General features: G+C 39.5%; 2 protein-coding genes and 1 pseudogene across 4 annotated transcripts; all 3 read left to right on the forward strand.

Annotated features, from left to right (window-relative positions):
• Positions 1–163: 163 nt before the first annotated feature.
• LOC133715568 (chaperone protein ClpB1-like) lies at positions 164–15,006 on the forward strand. 3 transcript variants are annotated; one of them, XM_062142105.1, is made up of 8 exons: positions 164–291; positions 11,004–11,264; positions 11,297–11,794; positions 11,939–12,120; positions 12,671–13,293; positions 13,377–13,656; positions 13,748–13,945; positions 14,817–15,006. In XM_062142105.1, exons 2-8 carry the CDS (start codon positions 11,063–11,065, stop codon positions 14,973–14,975), a joined length of 2,142 nt encoding a protein of 713 aa, XP_061998089.1. In that variant the 5' UTR covers positions 164–291; positions 11,004–11,062; the 3' UTR covers positions 14,976–15,006. The 3 variants fall into 3 exon arrangements, with proteins under 3 accessions (XP_061998089.1, XP_061998088.1, XP_061998090.1); XM_062142104.1 differs by having other exon boundaries at positions 169–291; positions 11,013–11,264; XM_062142106.1 differs by lacking the exon at positions 164–291 and having other exon boundaries at positions 10,875–11,264.
• Positions 4,851–6,396, forward strand: LOC133715571 (protein WUSCHEL-like). The gene is made up of 2 exons (XM_062142111.1): positions 4,851–5,861; positions 5,951–6,396. The coding sequence occupies exons 1-2, from the start codon at positions 5,273–5,275 to the stop codon at positions 6,166–6,168; spliced, it is 807 nt and encodes a 268-aa protein (XP_061998095.1). The 5' UTR covers positions 4,851–5,272; the 3' UTR covers positions 6,169–6,396.
• A 5,331-nt stretch (positions 15,007–20,337) lies between the features above and the next one.
• On the forward strand, positions 20,338–22,314 carry LOC133715572 (heat shock 70 kDa protein 4-like; annotated as a pseudogene).
• The last annotated feature ends 786 nt before the right edge of the window (positions 22,315–23,100 follow it).

Genomic DNA, 23,100 nt, shown 5'->3' on the forward strand with positions numbered 1-23,100 from the left:
CAAGTTGTTAGGCACTAGGGCATTTTTGTAACAAAAAAAAAAATTATTTGTAACAAGTCAGCCATTCAAAACTTAAAAGTCTACCATTCTTTTCACCACAAAAAGTCTCCCGCTCCTCGATCAAAATAAACAAGTCTCTCCTCTTCTTTCATGAAGAATCAGGATCAACCCGACTGTATCACATAGAACCTAAAGGAAGAAAGCACAGGGACCCAAGACCGAACTGGCCAAACACAATTGTATATGCCCACTAAAGAAAATTTCAGGCTGTAGCTTCAGCTCCCTGAAAAGGTAAAGAAATCTCTCTCCTTACAGTTTCAGACCTTCAAGGCTATGAGTCCATTATATTTTTGGCCCTTTTTTCTTATGTTAAATCTATATTGCGTAGGAAAGTGTTAGTTTTTCTTTCTTTCTTGAACTCTATCTCAAAAAAGAATTTAAGAAAAGTTGTTTAATTCTGAGTATAATGAAAATTTGATTCCATGTTAGTTTTATATGTTATTATTTTAATTTAGTCGATATGAAATGTAGTACTTAGGTCTCTATTTTCATTTGGTTGAAGTGAAGGTTTCTTGGTGAAGCGTCGGAATGCATTGTGGATGTGTTTTCAAATTTGATGGATTTTGCTTGTAGAAATAGCCTTTTTTTTTTTTTTGGTGAAAATTTATGTCACGCCCCGAATTTTGAATAATCAATTCAAATCCGAAACATGAATAATAACAAATTACAACTAACATCCTGAATTTTTTTCTCACAAACAACCACACTTCACAACTCTCAAATTTACAATAACCCAAATCCTCAAGTTATTTATTACAGCACACTCCCACCAAATCAAATTGTAAGGCTCAAATGAGCTTAACTCGCCTCACTATTACAATTGCTGTAAAACTATAACCATTGCTCTAACCGCACGATCACCGTCCTGGTTCTCCTGTCCTGTAGGATTACCCGCTACACAATTTGAATAGTGTACCGGGAGTTGCAACAACACAAAACCCGGTAAGCTTTTTACAGCCAGTATGAGTAAACAAGAAAGAACTGTTGATTTATTAAATTACAATTCAAGTAAAATTCAACAGTATTACGTCTGCAAAGAGACATCAACCCACTCATGGAAACCACAAGGAATACATTTTCACAATCCTCAAATCACAATACACCACACTGGTCCTGTAAACACCCAACCCACATAACACCACTCTGGTCCATCCCAATAACACGTTAGAGCTCTAACTGCCTCGTTACCTCTGACACCTTGGCCTAGGGTCAAGCAACGGCAAAATACTTCGGTTAACACTATAACCGTCGCGCTTTGGACATCCCCGTCCTCAGCACCATATACTTCGGTTAATAATAAACCGTCGCACTTTGGACATCCCCGTCCTCAGTACACAACTTCGGTTAATAATAAACCGTCGCACTTTGGACATCCCCGTCCTCAGTACACAAACACTCCGGTTATCCATAACCGTCAAACTTCGGACACCTCGTCCTCAGAATCCTACATTCTCCAACTCTATACATACTCCAATGTAAATCATGAATATTAACAAGAACTCATCAATCATGATCATCACATATAAATATGATAAGTCAAATTTCAATTCATAGTATTTTAATCATCCCAATTTCCACACTCTTCAATGTCACACCATTCCACATATAATCACGTAAATATATATATACGTAATCACCCACTCAGGAATGACCACTAATACCAACTATAGTTCACACAAGAAAATCGTGAAATTCATTTTGTATAATAAAAATCATTTTACATCCCCATGGACCGTGGTTGATCAAGTCCATATGATTTTAAAACAAATATTTATTTCATAAATATTTTCACGCAATTACGACAAAATAAGGTAATTAAATTTATTCGGTTCGTAATATGAACCACGTGAGGTTTACTCACCTCTAAATTCCCGCTGCGTCTTCTTAACAGCTCAAAAACAACGATCCGAAATCGTTCACCAATCAATCCATCAACCACCTAGTCAAACACGATCTTAACTTAGAAATCATTCATAGACCACACATATACAGAAATCCAACGGTCGGATTCTAATTTAATGATGATCCAACGGTCAGATCAAATTTATATGATGATCCAACGGTCGGATCCTCACGGATCGCCCTTAGGATCATCCTCCAAAATTATCACGAAGATCCAACGGTCAGATCTTCCTGAATCGCCCTTACTAACATCTCCACAAAATTATATGAAAATCCGACGGTCGGATTCTCACGAATCGCCTTCCGAATCACTATTTCTCAAATATACGAAGATCCAACGGTCGGATCTTCGCCCGTGACCTCACAAAGTCACCGGGACAGTCATACGATCAACATATTAAAATTTGAAGTAAAACCGATGGTCTGATCTTCGTAGATCGTAAACCGAAGATAAAACGTAAAAACCGTAAATAGTAACGTAAAAACGTAAATCCACTATTTACCAACTTTTTCTAACATAACCTTGTAATATATCAAAACGCTCGTATGGATGCATAGATCATCGCCCAGATAATGAAAACTCGAAATATGGTCTGATGCGCCGCCACAAGCGGTGGTCAGTGGGCGGTCAACGCGGCGGTCAACGCCGGTCAACCACCTCAGATGGCAAAGTGACCAACTACAAACTGGTTCAAAATGAAAGGGTGGTCGACTTCCATACCTGGAGCTAAGTCTGGTTTGGCCTAGATCGTCCTAGATCAAGCTTGGAAGTCGGATTAATCCTGTGCGTCCGATCAGATTTCAGATTAAATCAGGGACGTAGAAAAAGTCAAACCATGATCTAGCGTTCTATACACAAAATCGTGATGAAAGGCTTACATGGGGATGATCAGCATGAGGAGGAGATCACAAAAATGGGAACGATCGGCCCATGCAACGCCGGAAAAGTGGTTTTCCGGCCGGGTCCGAATCAAGAGTCTGGGTGGCTTCGATCCAGCTTTTGGAGCAGCGTCTGGGCGAAGCGATGGGAGGGGACGGCTGGGCGTGGAGCGGCGATCACGGAGGAGTCCGGGTCCGGGGCTGGAGGAGGCCGGAGGGGAGAGAACCAGCCGGGTCGGGTCGAACACGACCCGCCGGGTCTGAGGGTTTCGATCGAGAGAGAGAGAGAGAATCCGGGGGACTATTCCGCAAAAACAGAAAAGTTTCGTCCTTAATGAAAAAAGTCAACATTTTGTTGATATTTATAGAAAATTCCCAATTTTCAAATATTCATAACTTATTCATACGAACTCCGAATATTGCGTTCCACATATGCACGAGATCGTATCGACGAGCTCTACAACTTTCATGAAGAAAGTTTTCCCAAATTCTGTACGTATAAGAAGTCACTTTTCAAGACCCCCTAAATAACGTTCGTTTTCGAAATAAAATCGTTCGAACTAATTCCACAACTCCTTCAAGCTTCGTATTCGTGCCCACGCCTACGAAATCATTTCCAAAATGTCATCGGACATTAATTTGAATTTTTCGGGTATTACAATCTACCCTCCTTAAAGAAATTTCGTCCCGAAATTTAAGCGTAAGTCAATTCCTCTTGATTAAGGTTGACCTAACCATCGAATCTCCATCCTTCCCAAAACTGTAGTAATCCACAAAGCCACAGCCCTTCGTATAAAAATACATTCCTATGGCCACTAAATCCTTTCATCACGATGTAAATTCACAAAACCAGAATTCACAAATGAAATCCTCATTCCCACTTAAGTCATCAACATGACATTCCTTCACCGCATCATTTCTCAAAATTACAACACAACAATTGCTTCAAGCAACCCACACTCAAATCACCACGTGGCATTGCACATATTGTTGTTTTCACACTGATCGTCATCCTGTACTGGCATACAACCACAATAAACACTCCCACAAAGCGTTTCGCTACTCAATTAGCATCACTCAAAACAAATCATTCTCAAAAGCACGCCAATAAAACATGTCACCTAGTGATGATGACTTGGGCTTGCTCAATCCTTGGGCTAAGCATTAAGGCTGGCCAATTGGGCCGAAGAAATCGAACCATCCACATTTAAACCGGCCCGAACCAATTTGGGTTTAACATTTGGGCCTACCATTCGGGCCGAACAATTGGGCTTACTATTTGGGCCTACCAATCGGCCGAACAATTGGGCTTACTATTTTGGCCTACGAATCGGGCCGAACAATTGGGCTTACTATTTCCAGCTCGGCTACGGTATGAAATTGTACATACCGTATATACGTATGTATACCGTACAGACCGTATATACGTATGCATACTGTACAACTGTATATACGTATGCATACCGTACAGGCCGTATATACGTATGTATACCGTACATACCGTATATACGTCCGTATAACAAGTATATACGAGATCCAAAAATATTTGTAAGAGGTAAGGTTCGAACTCCCGACCTCGAACACGAAGGTTTTGCTCCCAACCACTGAAGCAAGAGCTGCCTTCATTAATATATGCTCACGTGTTATATTTATTATGTCATAAGCGACATAAATAAAATAACAGGGAAGACAAGGTTCGAAACCTCAACCTGCCGCACGAAACCTTTTTCCCCCAACCACTGGAGCACAAGCTGTGCTTAATATAATGTGTACAAATGTTATACTTATTATGTCATAAGCGAACATAATAAAAATAAACGAGAGGCAAGGTTCGAACCTCTGACCTCTTGTACAAGAGCCTTGCTCTTCAACCACTAGAGCACCAGCTGCTCTCGTTACTATCCATGCAACTTCTTTTATTTATTCTATCATAAGCGATAGAATAACGACAAACTGTCGGTACACTCCACGTGCCACGACACGTCTCTTCCGTGATTTACGGAAAGCAAATCACTTTCGGCTAAAGCTGTCTGCCACAGCGTCTCGAGGTTCGGCCTGTCCCCTTACACGCTCTCCACGCGCCAACAACTTTTCCGGGTTTTCGGATGACTTTAATCCAACGCGTAGATTGAATCTCAGAGATCGTCCATCCAACGGTGGAGATCTGCTCACCTCGTTCTATAAATAGGTGCATCCTGGAGAAAAACTGTTCACACCAAAGAAAAGAATTTTTCCCCAGCCATTCTCTCTCAAACTCTGCAGTCTTCCTCTCGAAACTCAAATCCTTTCTTCATCAATTTCAATCCTTCTCTTCTGATCTTCTCTCCCATTTGAAGATTCGATTTCATCTTTCCTCTGAGAATCTCAGATCTCCAATCACCAGTTCAACAACTCCAATCCTTCTAACAAAATCTCCCTCAAACACTAAACCATGTATTCCTCGATATTCACATCCTCTCACCTCATGACCCAAGAGCCACGAACTCTGCAACTAATGGAGCTCCAAACCCCGCAACAAATGGAACCACAACAACAGCAACCAACAGAGGAGGGAGGAAACACCCAAGCAGCTGGAAGTAGTGCCAACATGGATTTCTGGCGAAGCCGTACCAGATGGATTCCTACTCCAGAACAAATAAGAATCCTCAAGGATCTTTACTACGTCAAGGGATTTAAGTGCCCATCTACAGAGCACATTCACGAGATCTGCCTCCAGCTGAACCAGTATGGACATGTTGAGGGTAAGAACATTTACTTTTGGTTCCAGAACGTCAGGGCTCGAGAGAAGCAGATGAATAGGTGTAATCAGGCTGCTCCAGTGCCCATGGGAACTAGTTCTCTTGGTACTGGTGGATCCATCGATCTCAATTTTGGGTCCACTGGTTCTACTGGTGCTGGTGGATCCATCGACATCAATTTTGGGCCAGCTGGTGGATCCATCGACATCAATTTTGGGTCCACTAGTTCTACTGATGATGGTAGATCCATTGATCTCAACTTTGGTTCCACCTATTCTACTGGTAATGAAGGATTTCTTGATTTAAATTTTGTTTCATAATCTTCCTCACACTTCAACACTAATACCAGTACAACTCTTTTGGCACAACAGGAGGACAAACATCCCTACAACAACGAGGAGGAGATCACCAGGAGGTTCAAACTCTTCCTCTGTTCCCCGTGCACAGCGAGGACGTCTTTGGTAACCTGAAGACTACTTCCGAGGAAGGTAGCGCATTTGGTTACTATTCTGGTGGCTCAGGCGGTTACCACAGTGGCTCAAACGTTTCTCTTGAGCTCAGCCTCAACCCATCCGGAGCTGCTGACTAGGCTTAGTATAGAATAGTCCTCGTTTCCCTTTTTGTAATATAAAATCAATAAGATTGTGTGCATGTTTTCTTTTCTTTTTGTTTAACCAACAACAACACCAAGGATCGAACCTTGGTCACTCAATACTCTTTTCAAAAACCATCGAGAACTCTGCTGCACACATCTTTCATAATGATGCAATAAAAACAATCACTCAAAACCTAGCAATCAATTAAGTCACACAGAGGTCAAGCTAGTATCCTCTGAGTCAAACCAAACACAATAATTTCGTCGCTAGAATTAGGGATTAATAAAGCTAAACACTTCCTGAGTTAGTTAGGAAAAACCCACATCTTTAGAGTTACACTTACAACTCTAAAAAAATCTCGATCATTCCATCTATCAATTGCTTCAACAAGCAATATGTACCATCTTAGCATCCACTAATCGATACTGGTACAACACTCAGTATCTCACCCACGAATCACCTCACTGCTCATTTGGTGGTAAGTCAACATCTAGTGGTCAAAATTCTGTGATTATAGCACTTCACACTAACCACGTCATAATCCATAATCTGTCCTCACAACAGTATCTGGCCTCATAAATTAGTTATACAACCCTAGCACTCCTAGAGTTGAAAACAACGTTATTACCTAAGCTCATACATCAACACAATGTCTCTTCACAGTCAATCCTATCACGAGGTCATATCAATCTTTCCATAAGTCAACCATACACAAAATCCATCATAGTAACAACGAATTATGCATCACTACTCAACAATAGTCAGTGAAGCAGCACTCCACAATAATTTCCAATACCATCCGCAGACCTCAAACCACACCCCGACATTTAGCTAATATATAGTAGCTATCCTAAACACCAAACAACTGAGCATGAATGAATGCTCCATTATAACACAATTCCATCACTAAGCAACCAATAACTGCTAAGTATTCTTCAACTCAAAACATCTGCATATCCAACTAATGGAAAGTATCACAACTACTAGTCAAATACTCGTAACGACTTTAGATACAAGCATTGGTCAAACACCATGACCCCAACAACCAACGACTACAATGCACATAAGGATACTGTTTTTCGTGGAAACCATCCTCAATAACTCCACCAGAGTTTAATCCAAAGGTTCCCATTCCTCAAAGGTTATAACTCAAAGAAGCTACACAAACTCCACCACTTCACTTACAAAGTCAACCTATGCCATGATCACTTAACATACTACCCTTATTAAAGGTAACATAAGTATCTCCCAAATTACATCACTACACTCGTACACCAATATAGTCTTGAGAATTCTGTCTCATAATCTCTCACACTCCTATCATCTTGAGTTGGTGAGATCAATTCTCTTTTCAACTATTCCTAGGGTCTTAATCTCTTTCACCATTTCAACCCAAGAATAACATCCATCACATCAACTACAGGTAGACTAGGCAACTCAACCTCTAATGCCTCCACCTCATCCTCAACTGTCTCCATAGAAAGATCCTGTCCCTACATCAGACTCGACCTCTACCTCACCGACTCATCAGAGTTAAATCCAGAGGTTCCTATTCCTCGAAGATCACAACTCGCGGAAACTAAACTTATTCTAATACGAACTTAGTAGACAACTCTACCGTCCTACGGACTTGCACGTTGTCTAGACCCCATACTAAGACATACCCAATGATTATACCAGTACCGAAGAGTATATGATGGGGATCCGCTGCAGACGGGCCATCACTCGGGAGGTACTGATTATCACCAAATATGTACCTTACGCTCTGATACCAAACTGTCACGCCCCGAATTTTGAATAATCAATTCAAATCCGAAACATGAATAATAACAAATTACAACTAACATCCTGAATTTTTTTCTCACAAACAACCACACTTCACAACTCTCAAATTTACAATAACCCAAATCCTCAAGTTATTTATTACAGCACACTCCCACCAAATCAAATTGTAAGGCTCAAATGAGCTTAACTCGCCTCACTATTACAATTGCTGTAAAACTATAACCATTGCTCTAACCGCACGATCACCGTCCTGGTTCTCCTGTCCTGTAGGATTACCCGCTACACAATTTGAATAGTGTACCGGGAGTTGCAACAACACAAAACCCGGTAAGCTTTTTACAGCCAGTATGAGTAAACAAGAAAGAACTGTTGATTTATTAAATTACAATTCAAGTAAAATTCAACAGTATTACGTCTGCAAAGAGACATCAACCCACTCATGGAAACCACAAGGAATACATTTTCACAATCCTCAAATCACAATACACCACACTGGTCCTGTAAACACCCAACCCACATAACACCACTCTGGTCCATCCCAATAACACGTTAGAGCTCTAACTGCCTCGTTACCTCTGACACCTTGGCCTAGGGTCAAGCAACGGCAAAATACTTCGGTTAACACTATAACCGTCGCGCTTTGGACATCCCCGTCCTCAGCACCATATACTTCGGTTAATAATAAACCGTCGCACTTTGGACATCCCCGTCCTCAGTACACAACTTCGGTTAATAATAAACCGTCGCACTTTGGACATCCCCGTCCTCAGTACACAAACACTCCGGTTATCCATAACCGTCAAACTTCGGACACCTCGTCCTCAGAATCCTACATTCTCCAACTCTATACATACTCCAATGTAAATCATGAATATTAACAAGAACTCATCAATCATGATCATCACATATAAATATGATAAGTCAAATTTCAATTCATAGTATTTTAATCATCCCAATTTCCACACTCTTCAATGTCACACCATTCCACATATAATCACGTAAATATATATATACGTAATCACCCACTCAGGAATGACCACTAATACCAACTATAGTTCACACAAGAAAATCGTGAAATTCATTTTGTATAATAAAAATCATTTTACATCCCCATGGACCGTGGTTGATCAAGTCCATATGATTTTAAAACAAATATTTATTTCATAAATATTTTCACGCAATTACGACAAAATAAGGTAATTAAATTTATTCGGTTCGTAATATGAACCACGTGAGGTTTACTCACCTCTAAATTCCCGCTGCGTCTTCTTAACAGCTCAAAAACAACGATCCGAAATCGTTCACCAATCAATCCATCAACCACCTAGTCAAACACGATCTTAACTTAGAAATCATTCATAGACCACACATATACAGAAATCCAACGGTCGGATTCTAATTTAATGATGATCCAACGGTCAGATCAAATTTATATGATGATCCAACGGTCGGATCCTCACGGATCGCCCTTAGGATCATCCTCCAAAATTATCACGAAGATCCAACGGTCAGATCTTCCTGAATCGCCCTTACTAACATCTCCACAAAATTATATGAAAATCCGACGGTCGGATTCTCACGAATCGCCTTCCGAATCACTATTTCTCAAATATACGAAGATCCAACGGTCGGATCTTCGCCCGTGACCTCACAAAGTCACCGGGACAGTCATACGATCAACATATTAAAATTTGAAGTAAAACCGATGGTCTGATCTTCGTAGATCGTAAACCGAAGATAAAACGTAAAAACCGTAAATAGTAACGTAAAAACGTAAATCCACTATTTACCAACTTTTTCTAACATAACCTTGTAATATATCAAAACGCTCGTATGGATGCATAGATCATCGCCCAGATAATGAAAACTCGAAATATGGTCTGATGCGCCGCCACAAGCGGTGGTCAGTGGGCGGTCAACGCCGGTCAACCACCTCAGATGGCAAAGTGACCAACTACAAACTGGTTCAAAATGAAAGGGTGGTCGACTTCCATACCTGGAGCTAAGTCTGGTTTGGCCTAGATCGTCCTAGATCAAGCTTGGAAGTCGGATTAATCCTGTGCGTCCGATCAGATTTCAGATTAAATCAGGGACGTAGAAAAAGTCAAACCATGATCTAGCGTTCTATACACAAAATCGTGATGAAAGGCTTACATGGGGATGATCAGCATGAGGAGGAGATCACAAAAATGGGAACGATCGGCCCATGCAACGCCGGAAAAGTGGTTTTCCGGCCGGGTCCGAATCAAGAGTCTGGGTGGCTTCGATCCAGCTTTTGGAGCAGCGTCTGGGCGAAGCGATGGGAGGGGACGGCTGGGCGTGGAGCGGCGATCACGGAGGAGTCCGGGTCCGGGGCTGGAGGAGGCCGGAGGGGAGAGAACCAGCCGGGTCGGGTCGAACACGACCCGCCGGGTCTGAGGGTTTCGATCGAGAGAGAGAGAGAGAATCCGGGGGACTATTCCGCAAAAACAGAAAAGTTTCGTCCTTAATGAAAAAAGTCAACATTTTGTTGATATTTATAGAAAATTCCCAATTTTCAAATATTCATAACTTATTCATACGAACTCCGAATATTGCGTTCCACATATGCACGAGATCGTATCGACGAGCTCTACAACTTTCATGAAAAAAGTTTTCCCAAATTCTGTACGTATAAGAAGTCACTTTTCAAGACCCCCTAAATAACGTTCGTTTTCGAAATAAAATCGTTCGAACTAATTCCACAACTCCTTCAAGCTTCGTATTCGTGCCCACGCCTACGAAATCATTTCCAAAATGTCATCGGACATTAATTTGAATTTTTCGGGTATTACAATTTACAGAGTGGTTAATTAGTATGTGTAGTTTTTTATGCTTTATCAGAAACTTTGGATTCCGGCTGTACTTATTGATGCATTTTCAGTTACATTTCTAGTGTATTAAGAGGTACAGGAAATATATTAAAACATGAAAACTAGTATACCTCAAGACCAATGATTCTCTTGCAATTCGCGTCACTAGTGATCACTAGCAGGATGTAGTAGCTGATTTTTGACCCTGATAGCATTTTCAGCCAAGCAATTTCTTTACTTGTTGCAAAGCTTTGTGGAAGAAAGGAGAGAAATGGAGAATGCCTTCCAGGAGATGACTATCAATGCATTGAAGACTTATGGAAGAGACCTTATTGAACAAGCAGCGAAGTTTGACCCGGTTATTGGCAGAGACCAGGAGATAAGGCAGGTTATTCAGAATCTCTCAAGGAGAACGAAGAACAATCCAATGCTGGTTGGAGAACCAGGAGTTGGAAAAACTGCTGTAGTTGAAGGCTTGGCTCAGAGGATACTGCTGTAGTTGAAGGCTTGGCTCAGAGGATAATAAGAGGTGATGTCCCTAGTAGTCTTGCCAACGTGAGGATCGTAGAATTGGATATGGGTGCTTTGCTGGGCGGGGCGACGTATAGAGGACAATTTGAGGGGAGGTTGAAGGCTGTTTTGAATGAAGTGGAAGCGGCTGAAGGGAAGGTGATTCTATTCATTGATGAGATTCACCTTGTTCTTGGTGCTGGTAGAGTTGAGGGGTCTAATATGGATGCAGCCAACCTCTTTAAGCCAATGCTTGCTAGAGGTCAGCTGCGGTGCATTGGTGCAACGACTCTGGAGGAGTACAGGAAATATGTAGAAAAGGATGCTGCATTTGAGAGAAGGTTCCAAAAGATTATTGTGGCCGAACCTAGTGTTGAGGACACAGTTAGTATCCTTCGAGGGCTGAAAGAGAGATATGAAAGTCATCATGGTGTAAAAATTTTGGACCGAGCCCTGGTTGTTGCCGCAGAACTTTCAAGCCGATATATCACGGGTAATAAGTTACAGATGACTGATATTGATATAGTGTAGTATATATGTGTGTTCCTGTATAAAAATTGCTGTAAAATATTGGTACATTGGATGAGTTAGTAGGGATTGAATTCGTAGTAGTAAATTTTACTCTACGGTTTTATAGGGAGACGTCTCCCTGACAAGGCAATTGATCTAGTTGATGAAGCTTGTGCAAATGTGAGAGTCCGGCTTGATAGTCAGCCTGAAGAAATTGACAACATTGAAAGAAAGATAATGCAGCTGAAAGTTGAGGTTCATGCACTTGAGAAAGAGAAGGACAAAAGTAGCAAAGCTCGTCTTGTTGAAGTAAGTATTAGGGCTAAATACAAATTACTACCCTGTAGTTTAGGTCCAAAATCAATTCAGTCCATGAACTTCTAATTTCATCAAAAACACCCCTACACTTTTAGTTTTGATATAATAGGTCCAATTTGTTAGTTTTTCTACAATTGAGTTATCTAACTTGTTAACGTGGCTCATATATGGCCTATATTTTATGATGTGGTGTCGAGGTGGCCTGCATAGTCAATTTAGGAGTGAGTCCTACTATTAAAAATAAATAGTTTTTCAATAAATAATCCAATTATAACTTGAACCCATAACAAAATATTAACGAATTGGACCTATTAGATCAAAATTGAAAGTGCATGGGTGTTTTTGATGAAATTAGAAGTCCAGGGACTGAATTGATTTTGGACCTAAATCACAGGGTAGTAACCAGTATTTAGCCCTAAGTATTAATTCCATCTCCAATATTGTAATATTGGAGAATATTTTTCTAATTCTACTCTTTTACTGATTGTGTTTCCACTAATTGTGGCTGTTCTTTGTTGTTTCTGTAACTTCATATTTTCAGGTGAGAAAAGAGCTCGATGACTTGAGAGACAAACTGCAGCCTTTGATGATCAAATATCGAAGAGAAAAGGAAAAGGTTGATGAAACTCAACGGTTTAAGCAGAAGCGCGAAAAGCTGTTACTTGCTTTAGCACAGGCTGAAAGAAGAGGTGACTTTGCCAAGGTTGCTGACTTGCGTTATGGAGCTATTCAGGAATTGGAAACTGCTGTTGCACAGCTTGAAGAGAACAGCAATAACAACTTGATGTTAACGACAGCTGTTTCACCAGAGCACATTGCCGAGGTTGTGAGCCGTTCCACTGGCATACCTGTTACAAGGCTTGACCAGAATGGGAAAGAGAGGCTAATTGGACTTGCTGAGAGACTACATAAAAGAGTAGTTGGTCAAGAACAGGTAGTTACTGCTGTTGCAGAGGCGGTGTTGAGGTCAAGAGCTGGGCTAGGAAGGCCAGAACAACCAAATGGTTCATTCCTATTCTTGGGTCCAACTGGTGTCGGCAAAACTGAGCTTGCAAAGGCTCTTGCTGAGCAACTCTTTGATGACGAAAATCTAATTGTGAGACTAGACATGTCTGAGTACCTTTCGAAAAATTCTCTTTCGCGCTTGATTGGTGCTCCTCCAGGGTAAGTACATTTTGTGGTGTTCAAACATTCACAACTTTTCTCGAGTTCAACTTTATAAAAACCGGTTCCTTCTTTCTTTATAGGTGTGTTGGTCATGATGAAGGTGGACAACTCACAGAGGCCGTGAGACGGAGACCCTATAGTGTTGTATTATTTGATGAGGTGGAAAAGGCACACATTTCCATTTTCAACATTCTCCTACAAGTATTAGACGATGGAAGGTTAACTGATGCACAAGGTCATGTTGTTGACTTTAAGAACACTATGATTATTATGACCTCTAACCTTGGTGCAAAACATTTCCTGTCTGGTTTAGTGGGAGGGTGTTCAATGCAAGTTGCTCGTGATCGAGTTATGCCAGAGGTAGTTTTACTATCCACCTTAGCTTCTCAAATTTATAGTTCCATTTGTTTGACACACAAGTATTCTAAATACTCTTTTGGTGATTGGATAGGTGAGAAGTCACTTTAGTCCTGAGTTTCTAAATCGGCTTGATGAGATTGTCATATTTGATCCTCTTTCATATGAACAAGTAAAGAAGGTGGCCAGGTTGCAAATGAAGGATGTTATTGTCCGACTTTCTGAGAGGGGTGTTGCTTTGGAATTGACTGATGCAGCATTGAATTATATCATGGATAAGAGTTACGATCCGGTTAGTTCTGCTTTCCTTGAATTGCAATTGGTTAATCTACTTCTATTCAATCTGCTATCTAAAAGGTGTTTGAGCACATTTTTAAAGTTTAAAAAAATATATATATATTAATCATGTTGAAATATTGATCTTTGCGACTACAAGTTCGTCACCAAGATGTGTTTGCGCTTTGACAAATTTTGCCAAGAAATTTAGTTTCTTACACAAGTTCTGCCGATGACATCATGTTGGTAAAAGGTGTTTGTGCTTTTACAAGTTTTTACTGTTCGTAGCTAAAATCTGTTTGCACTTTCACAAGTTTTGCCAATGAATTTTCATCAACTTATGTAAGTTTTGCTGTCGACTCTTCATTACTAAAAGAGTAAAAGGTCTTTGCGCTTTCACAAATGTTGTTCACGAAATGTTCGTCACTGGAAGGTGTTTGCGCTTTCACAAGTTTTTGCCTATGAAAATTATTCATAACTTAAAAGGTGTTTGCAATTTCACAAATTTTGCCAATGAATTTTTGTTGCTTACACAAGTTTTGCCGACAACTTTTCATTGCTAAAAGATCTTTGCGCTTTCACAAATTTTGCTAATAAAGTCTTCGTTGCTCGAAGGTGTTCGCGCTTTCACAATTATTATCAATGAATTGTCTGTCGCCGGAAGATGTTTCCGTATTTTTTCACTAATTTAAAGAAAAATTTGAGAATTTAACGATAAGTAGTCAGTAAAGTTTTTTATTTATGCTCCTCAAAAAAAAAACAAAATTATTTTTTATTTTTATAAGAGTCAGTAAAGTTGTTTGCGCATCTTTTCACAATTCTTTTTGAAATTTTACATGACAACATCTTTTCCCTTTCACATGATGCTAAACAACTGATCTATTCAGGCCTATGGTGCTAGACCAATCAGGAGATGGCTTGAAAAGAAGGTGGTGACAGAGTTGTCAAGAATGCTGGTTGGAGAAGAGATGGATGAGAACTCAACTGTGTATATAGATGCAGGGCCATATGGAAGTGAGTTGGTGTATCGGGTCGAAAAGAACTGACCGCCTTTATGCACTCATCGGTGAAAAGATACATGTAACTAAGTTGAATAATTTGAAGAAGTGATGACAAGTTTTAACTTTCTCTTTCCACATTTTTGTTGAGTTTTCTTTTAGAAAAAAAAAAAAAAACTTTTAGGATGTAAAAACTTGAAAAGATTGAGAGATCGAATTGAGATTTTTTTTTTTTTTGGATTAAATGGGGGCCAAAAGCCCAGCAAAAAAAACAAACAAACAGAAACTAGATACAAGGTATGCTCCTAAAACAAGGAGCTTCACACAAATCATCCAACAGAATAGTGATAACTTGTGGAGGAGGCTGCACCATGAAGTGCACTCCAATCTCAGAATAGTGATAACTTGAGAATTTGATGCAAGTTAACCTTGAATTACGGCATACTTGCTAAGATTAGTACTTGTTTAGCCTTTCACAAGAAAAAAAGTACTTGTTTAATTTCTTTTAATGGCAACTGATGCTCAATGCAACTGTGGTTAATCTCTCTATTTTCTTAAAACATCTTTAGCAGACTCTCTATTTTAGCTCCTTAGCTATTTTAGAGAGCATATTTAGCTCTTTATATATTTTAGCAATACTAGTTATTTTTTAGTCAAATTTTAGTTAAAGTAGCTAAAAAGTCATTTTGGCTAGCCACTTTAGAAATACGTCTGCATCAGTGCTCTCTATTATAGCTAGTTTTGAATTTATATTATTTTTTAAAGGAATGTTAAATAGTTTAAATGTATTTAAAATTTACATAAAATAACACAAAAGGAATGTTATAAATTATAGAAAGCTTCATCTCGCTCTCTATATTTAGGAGCGAGATAGCTAAAAGTTATAATGGAGAGCCACTTAGGAGTCTGGTGCAGCTGTTAAAATATATAAAAAGCTAAACATGCTCTCCAAAATAGCTAAGGAACAAAAATAGAGAGTCTGCTAAAAATACTCTAAGAGCATCTCCAACAGTGATACTTATATTCATAGCTAAAAGTGAAATATAACTAGTTAGCTATTGAGTTATGCTATAGCAGAATACCTAAATCCCAAGTTAAATTTTCTCTCATCCTAGCTAAATATAGCTAGAGAATTTTTTTGATGAAAAGAGGTCAGCCCATTATATATATTCAGCAAGCAGTACAAAAACGAAACACCCCTATAGGGTCGACAGAAAGAATCGTTCCTTAGGGAACCCTAATACCTATTCTGAAACAAGAATAAGACCTAGGAAACCCCTAGTACACCCACCTTTTAGGAAATCCACGCACCATTATTCCAAACAAAGGCCTAGAGACTCTGAAGCTAATAAAGTAAAATGATCCTCAGAGCCACTGGCCTTTGCGACCTAACAAAAATTTAAACAGTACTCTGGGCCATAGAGGCCCAATCCATCCAACTCCCCAATAAAGGGGTAGTCCAAGCCTTGTAAAAGCCTAGTCCAATGAACCCAAAGATAAGGCCCACAAACCAGATCAAGGCCTAAGAGGTCCAATCCATCAAAATTTTGAGCGGAGTAGGGAGAGAGGTCGTCATGCCGCCGCACCAGCCACCACCACCACCACTTCCATCTCCACCTTTACAGCTGCCAGTGTTGTCATTGTCATCAACAGCCAAGCCACCATCGTCCTCACCCTCAGCATCTGCACCAAAACCAAGGCCAATTGCCTCCTGTCCTAGCCCAAGAAAACTGAACCCGTGCTCCACCCTACTATCACCGGTGGGAAGAGAACCCAGTCTGAGGTTTGCAGATCCTCGATGCGCTTCGTCCCTAGCGCCGCCAACAACGCAAGCCGCATCATCAGTCCTCCAAAAGCCCTCGCCGGCCTTGCATTCAGGCTTCCACTCTGGCATAATTGGATCCCAGAGTCGACACCCCAACTTCAGCCAATGTTCTACCATTCTCCAACGACGCCGCAACCAATCCAACTCATTGAAGCTCCGATCCGGCATAGACCACACCGGATCCGGTGTCCACCAACCACCACGAGAAGTTGCCGATGAAACCCACTCTTCCCCCACAACAAAACGAGGGATCCCTAACCCAGAAAGCAGCACACCACAACCATCACCAAGCGTGACTCTCACAAAAATTAGGATCAGACCAATGATGGCGAAACCCATAGGTTTTGGAAATTTTGTCCAAGATGGGACATCAACGAGAAACCCTAGCAGAGCGGCTAGGTCATGCTTTTCTAAAAGAGTGGTGCTGCACCAGCATATAGCTAGAGAATTTAGCAAAAGTTAAATTTAACTTTTGTTTAGGTATTTTGCTGGAGTAGAATTTTAGCCTAAAATTAGCTAAATATTATATTTATTTTGAAATAAGTAGTCTGTTGGAGATGCCCTAAAGAGCATCTCCAACAGTAGAAGTTACTTATTAGTTAAATTTAGCATTGATTTAACAATATTGCTTTAGCAGTAGTAGCTATTTGTAAGTCATATACTATATTTTATCGAATTGTAAATTGACATGTGGACAAAAGAGGAGAGAGAAATATAACTTTTGCTTTAGCTATTCTTGATTGTCTAGCTAAATATTAAATATAGATAGCCATTTTAGCTAAAGTTAAATTTAACTTAACAATAGCTAGTCTGTTGGAGTTGAGTTTTCATTTAAAAATACTTATATATAGCTCAAAATTGAATTTAGCTATTCTGTTGGAGATGCCTTAAGACTCTAAAGTAGCTCTCTATTATAACTTTTAGGTATTTCGCTTCTAAATATAGACAGCGAGATGAGGTTCTCTATAATTTAAAACATTTATTTTAAGTTATTTTATGTAATTTATAAATACGTTTAAATTATTTAATCTTCATTTTAAAAAAGGGCTAGCTTTTGTCCATTTACCCCATTTCTAGAGATTTTTTTCCCACTTACTCCATTAAGTTTTTTTAATTCCCTCTTATCCAAAACACTCTAAGGGAGTCTTTCCTAATACCCCATTAAGGTTTTTTTTTTTTTGTTTTTTTTTTTTTTTAATACCATTTTACCCTCACCCCTTTATTACTTAGAGAAGAGAGAGAAACCATAGGAGACTTTGCCGGAGCTCGTCACCGGCCGCCGGATTCCGGTCACCGGTCGCTGGATTTCGGCCAACTTTCGCCGGATTCCGGTCACTGGCCGCCGCCCACCGATTTTTTTTGAAAACCTCTATTGCCCCCAATAGAGGGGCAATAGAGGTCTATTGCCCCCTAATAGAGGGTAATAAACGTCTATTGCCCCCCAATAGAACTTTCAATTAAAAGAATGTGAACTAATCTTCTTAAAATTAGACAAATAAAACTTTGATTAAAGAAAAAAAAAATTCATATCAATTCAAAACGTCTATTGGAGGGCAATAGACGTCTATTGCCCTCCAATAGACACCTGCAATAGAAGTCTATTGCCCTCCAATAGACATTCAAAACTTTTTTTTTTCTTTCCTTCTGTCCCATTACTTTAAAAAAAAAAATAAAAAAAAAATAAAAAAATCCTTATTTGGGCACCCATCTCCCCTTTTCATTCCGGTTGCAGACCCAGGATCGGAGTTGTCTTGAAGCTGTCTTACCGGAGCTGCACAAAGTCGCCGCCAGTGGCACGATCCATGGCTTCTGGGCTGCACCTCCGCTGGATCGGGTCCTCACCAGATCGGTTCTACAAAACGATGGCAATTGGTGGTTCTGCGTCGTCGACGAGGTCGATTGGAGCAATAAGGACGAGTGGTTGTTCTGCAAAATGATCGGAGCGGCGGGTGGTTCTGCAAAACGATCGGAGTAGAGCCGGGAGCGTCGTCGAGAATCGCCTCCAGGTTATCCAGTCGTTTTCCGGCCATTCTGGTACCCTTCGAGCATCGACGACGGCGCGGAGAAGAGAGAGACACGCCGAAGGAGAGAAAGACATGGCCGAAGGAGAGAGAGAGAGATGACCCGAGGAGAGAAAGATCGGGATAAGAGAGAGAGATGAGTGGGTGGCAGTGGTTGTAGTTTCTTAATTAAGCTGAGGGCATATTTGTCATTTCTGTTTGATTTGGGTTAGTGGGAATAAAAATTTGTTGCTGGGGTAAGTGAGATAATTTTGTCCAATTTTAGTGCTTTGGGTCAAGGACCCTTAAAAAAACAATATAAATTCAAAACTAGCTAAAATAGAGAGCATTGATGCAGACGTATTTCTAAAGTGACTAGTCAAAATGACTTTTTAGCTACTTTAGTTAAAATTTGACTAAAAAATAGCTAACATTGCTAAAGATGCTCTAACTAAAGATTCAAGAGTGAACGTCCTTTTTTTTTTTTTTTTTTTTTTTTGAAAAGACTGAACGTCCTATATATATAACATCCTTGTTTTGATGCTAATTTATTTATGTTCGAGTTGTCATATTCAAATGAATTCAAAGCTTTTTTTTTTTCCTTTTAATTTTTGGCCCTTTCTTTTTCTGATGTAAACTTGAATTTAAAGGTCGGAAAGTGAAATCTTTGATCTAATACATGGCAGCCTCATAATTTCGTGCATCGTTCAATTAGGTAATTTACAGTGCGGTTGTCCCTCTGTTAACCATAGTGTCTACACATGGAAATACAGTCAATACTTAGAGCAACTCCAACAGTTTCCCCATATTTTTATTTTTCTCTATTTTAAGGAAAAATGAGCCTATTTTGCTCCAACAGATTCCCTATAACTATCCCCATTTTAGGGATAGTGAGGAAAGAGAAAACAAAATTCCCTCAATTTACAGCAATCTCTCAAATTTTAAGGAAGATTATGGAGATTTTAGAGATTGCTATAAAATAGAGAATCTGTTGGAGTTGAGGATAAAAAATTGCTTAAAGCTTTGACTTTTGCTTCCCTATAATACAAAAAATATAGGGAAGCTGTTGGAGTTGCTCTTAAGTGATATTGTTCCAATAAATTGTACATTTCCTTGTGATCCAGAAGCTCACAAGGCAAACGTATGCATTTGTGGTGTTCGATAATATGACATTGAAAATTGAAGTATTGAACATTGAGATAGGACCTATTGGAAGTTGGTCTCAGACTCTGTAGTCGATATAAGAGAAAAAAAAATTGTACATTGATAATCAGTATAGATGTATTATAAATACACAGATAAATGTTGAGTCTTGTGAGCGTAGCTGAAAAGGTGTTGCAACCCAATGGTTGATACTTGGGGTTTGTGTATTCAAAAACACAATTATGGAGATTGAATTAGGTTTCATGCACAGCAAAACAAACATAAATGAAAAGTTATCCACATTCCCCAAGTCTAGCTATTTGAATCCTCAAACTTATTATACCACCACTCCCAACGCTTTTCCTTCCCACATTTAATCTCTCCAGCCACAGAGATTCTCTCAACCTTTCCCTGAGATCATTTCTCCTTTGTTCTTTGATATTTCTTTCTGTTCTATCTTCAGCTGAGAATGGCCGGAGAAGAAGGGTGCCATGCAATCGGGATTGACCTGGGAACAACATACTCATGTGTGGCTGTGTGGCAGTATGATCATGTAGAAATCATAGCAAACGATCAGGGAAACCGGACCACTCCCTCTTATGTTGCTTTCACTGATAGTGAGAGGTTGATTGGAGATGCAGCATTTAACCAAGTCATGAGAAACCCCATTAACTCTATCTTTGGTTGGCATCTTTCTACATCCTTAATATTCTTCCTTATAGATATTACTCTTGGAAAGTCCTGTCTATATATATGTGGATTATAAAGTTATAGTATCTAATTTTTTAAACAATTAGCAGATGCAAAAAGGCTCATTGGTAGGAGATTTAGCGACAACTCAGTTCAAAATGATATGAAGCATTGGCCATTCCAGATCATTAAAGGTACTGATGACAACCCCATGATTGTTGTTTCTCAAAATGGAGTTCAGAAACAATTTGCTGTTGAAGAAATCTCATCTATGGTTCTTGCAAAGATGCGGGAGATTTCTGAGGCTTATCTTTGCACACCAGTGAGGAAAGCAGTTATCACCGTGCCTGCTTACTTCAATAACTCACAACGTCAGGCTACAAGAGATGCAGGTGTCACTGCCGGCCTAAATGTGATACGTATCATCAATAATGAACCAACTGCTGCAGCCATCGCTTATGGACTTGACCAGAAGGCTGGTTGGTATAGCAAGAGATATGTGCTGATATTTGACTTGGGGGGTGGTACTTTGGATGTCTCACTACTTTCCATAGCTGATAGTGTCTTTGAAGTGAAAGCCACTAATGGGGACACTCACCTTGGAGGTGAAGACTTCGATCATAGAATGGTGGATTATTGCGTTGAGCAATTTAAGAGGAAGCATAAAGTTGACATCACTAGAAATCTCAAGGCTCTTAGGAGGTTGCGAAATGCTTGTGAAAATGCAAAAAGGAAGCTTTCATTTATGTCTGAGACTGACATTGATGTCGACTGCCTGGACAAGGGTATCGATTTCTTCTTAACTATTACTCGTGCCAAATTCAAACAACTCAATATGGATTTGTTTTACAAATGTATGGAGCCTGTAAAGAAGTGTTTGGAAGATGCTAACATGGAGATAAGTAGCGTCCATGATGTTGTTCTTGCTGGTGGCTCATCTAGAATCCCTAAGGTGCAGCAGTTACTGCAGGGTGTGTTTAATGGGAAGGAGCTGTGTAAGGCCATTCATCCTGATGAGGCTATAGCGTATGGTGCTGCGCAGTTTTGTAAACGTGTTGTGTGATTCACTTTTCTTCATCACACAACACTTTTTTTTTTTTCGTTGTGCAAAAAGTGTTGTGTGTTTAAGTTATTGGTGTAGTCATGCTATTCAAGCTGCTGCCTTGAGTAGTGGGAACCTAGCTGGGAAACTTAACGACTTCAATCTCTTGGATGTCACCCCTCTATCACTTGGGGTGAAGACTTATTGGGAAAATCTTATGTCGGTTGTGATTCCAAGGAACAGCCAAATTCCCATCACCAAGAACAAAACTTATGTTACTTCAGTGACAATCAAACTGTTGCCCGGTTCTGCATTTTTGAGGGTGAGAGTAAACTCACTGCAGATAACAACTTTTTGGGTGATTTTGTACTCAATGACATTCCTCCAGCTCCTGCAGGTGAAGATAAATTTGATACTTGCTTTCATATTGATGCAAATGGTATCTTGAGTGTCTCTGCTGTGGATATGTCCACCGGCCAAAAGAAAGAAATTACAATCAACAGTGACAGTAGAACTTTTCAAGGAATTGAGATCTGAGTTGAGTTAATATGTTTATGGGATCACAAGGCCGAAACAGAATGTTTCAGTAACTGGGTTTGGGAATGAATAAGAAAGTGGAGTTACTCCTGCTCCTTTTTTGGCTTGGTTACTTCAAATTCATTCATCAAAATTCATATCGTTTACTTTATGATAAAAGTAGTAGAGGGTCAGCCGGTCAGGGTATTCCTCCACAAACTTTGTATTGTTGACTATCCAATTTAAGTTTTGCAATAAATTCAGCGAAACAAAAAAAACGCATGAATGTGAGTTTCGATTATATGATGCCGGTTAAAATGTTACATATGTACACAACATATGTGAATATTTAGTTTATGTACTTGTACAAATGCATCTCAACCACATTTATTAAATATAAAAGCAGAAATTATAACAACTTAAAACTGTGCATTTATTTTCAGCCGTCAGATTCACTTGTCCCTCACAATCCCTTAAAAACTGTCCCTTAGGTGAGCAGGCCTTAAAGTACATAAACTAAATATTCACATACATGGTATAAGAGAATATGAAAATGATTAGTCATTTATTTACTTGGATTACAGAATCTCATAATCGTTATGATAAAAAATTAATTATTTTATTTATTATTATTATTTTTGAAAGGGGGCTGGTGCGGCTGCCCTCAAGTCTTGATTAATGAAATAAAAATTAATTATTTTATTAATCATGTGAAATTGATATATAAATGCATATGATCCCTCAATACGGTATTAATCTTCAAGGATCGCAATGACGCAATCAAAACTAATTTGATTATTATTATTTTATTTTTTTCGAATGATAAATAAAATTACAAGGAATCACCTCTTAAACAACCTAAGCCTAGAATATCAAAGTTATAACTTATAAGCACGAAGAGCAGAGGGAGTGCATTTTTCCAGCCAGCAATATCTTGAGTGTATCCAATAGGTGCAA

Source organism: Rosa rugosa, chromosome 6 (genome assembly GCF_958449725.1).
Source record: "Rosa rugosa chromosome 6, drRosRugo1.1, whole genome shotgun sequence".
In the NCBI taxonomy this organism is placed as follows: domain Eukaryota; kingdom Viridiplantae; phylum Streptophyta; class Magnoliopsida; order Rosales; family Rosaceae; genus Rosa; species Rosa rugosa.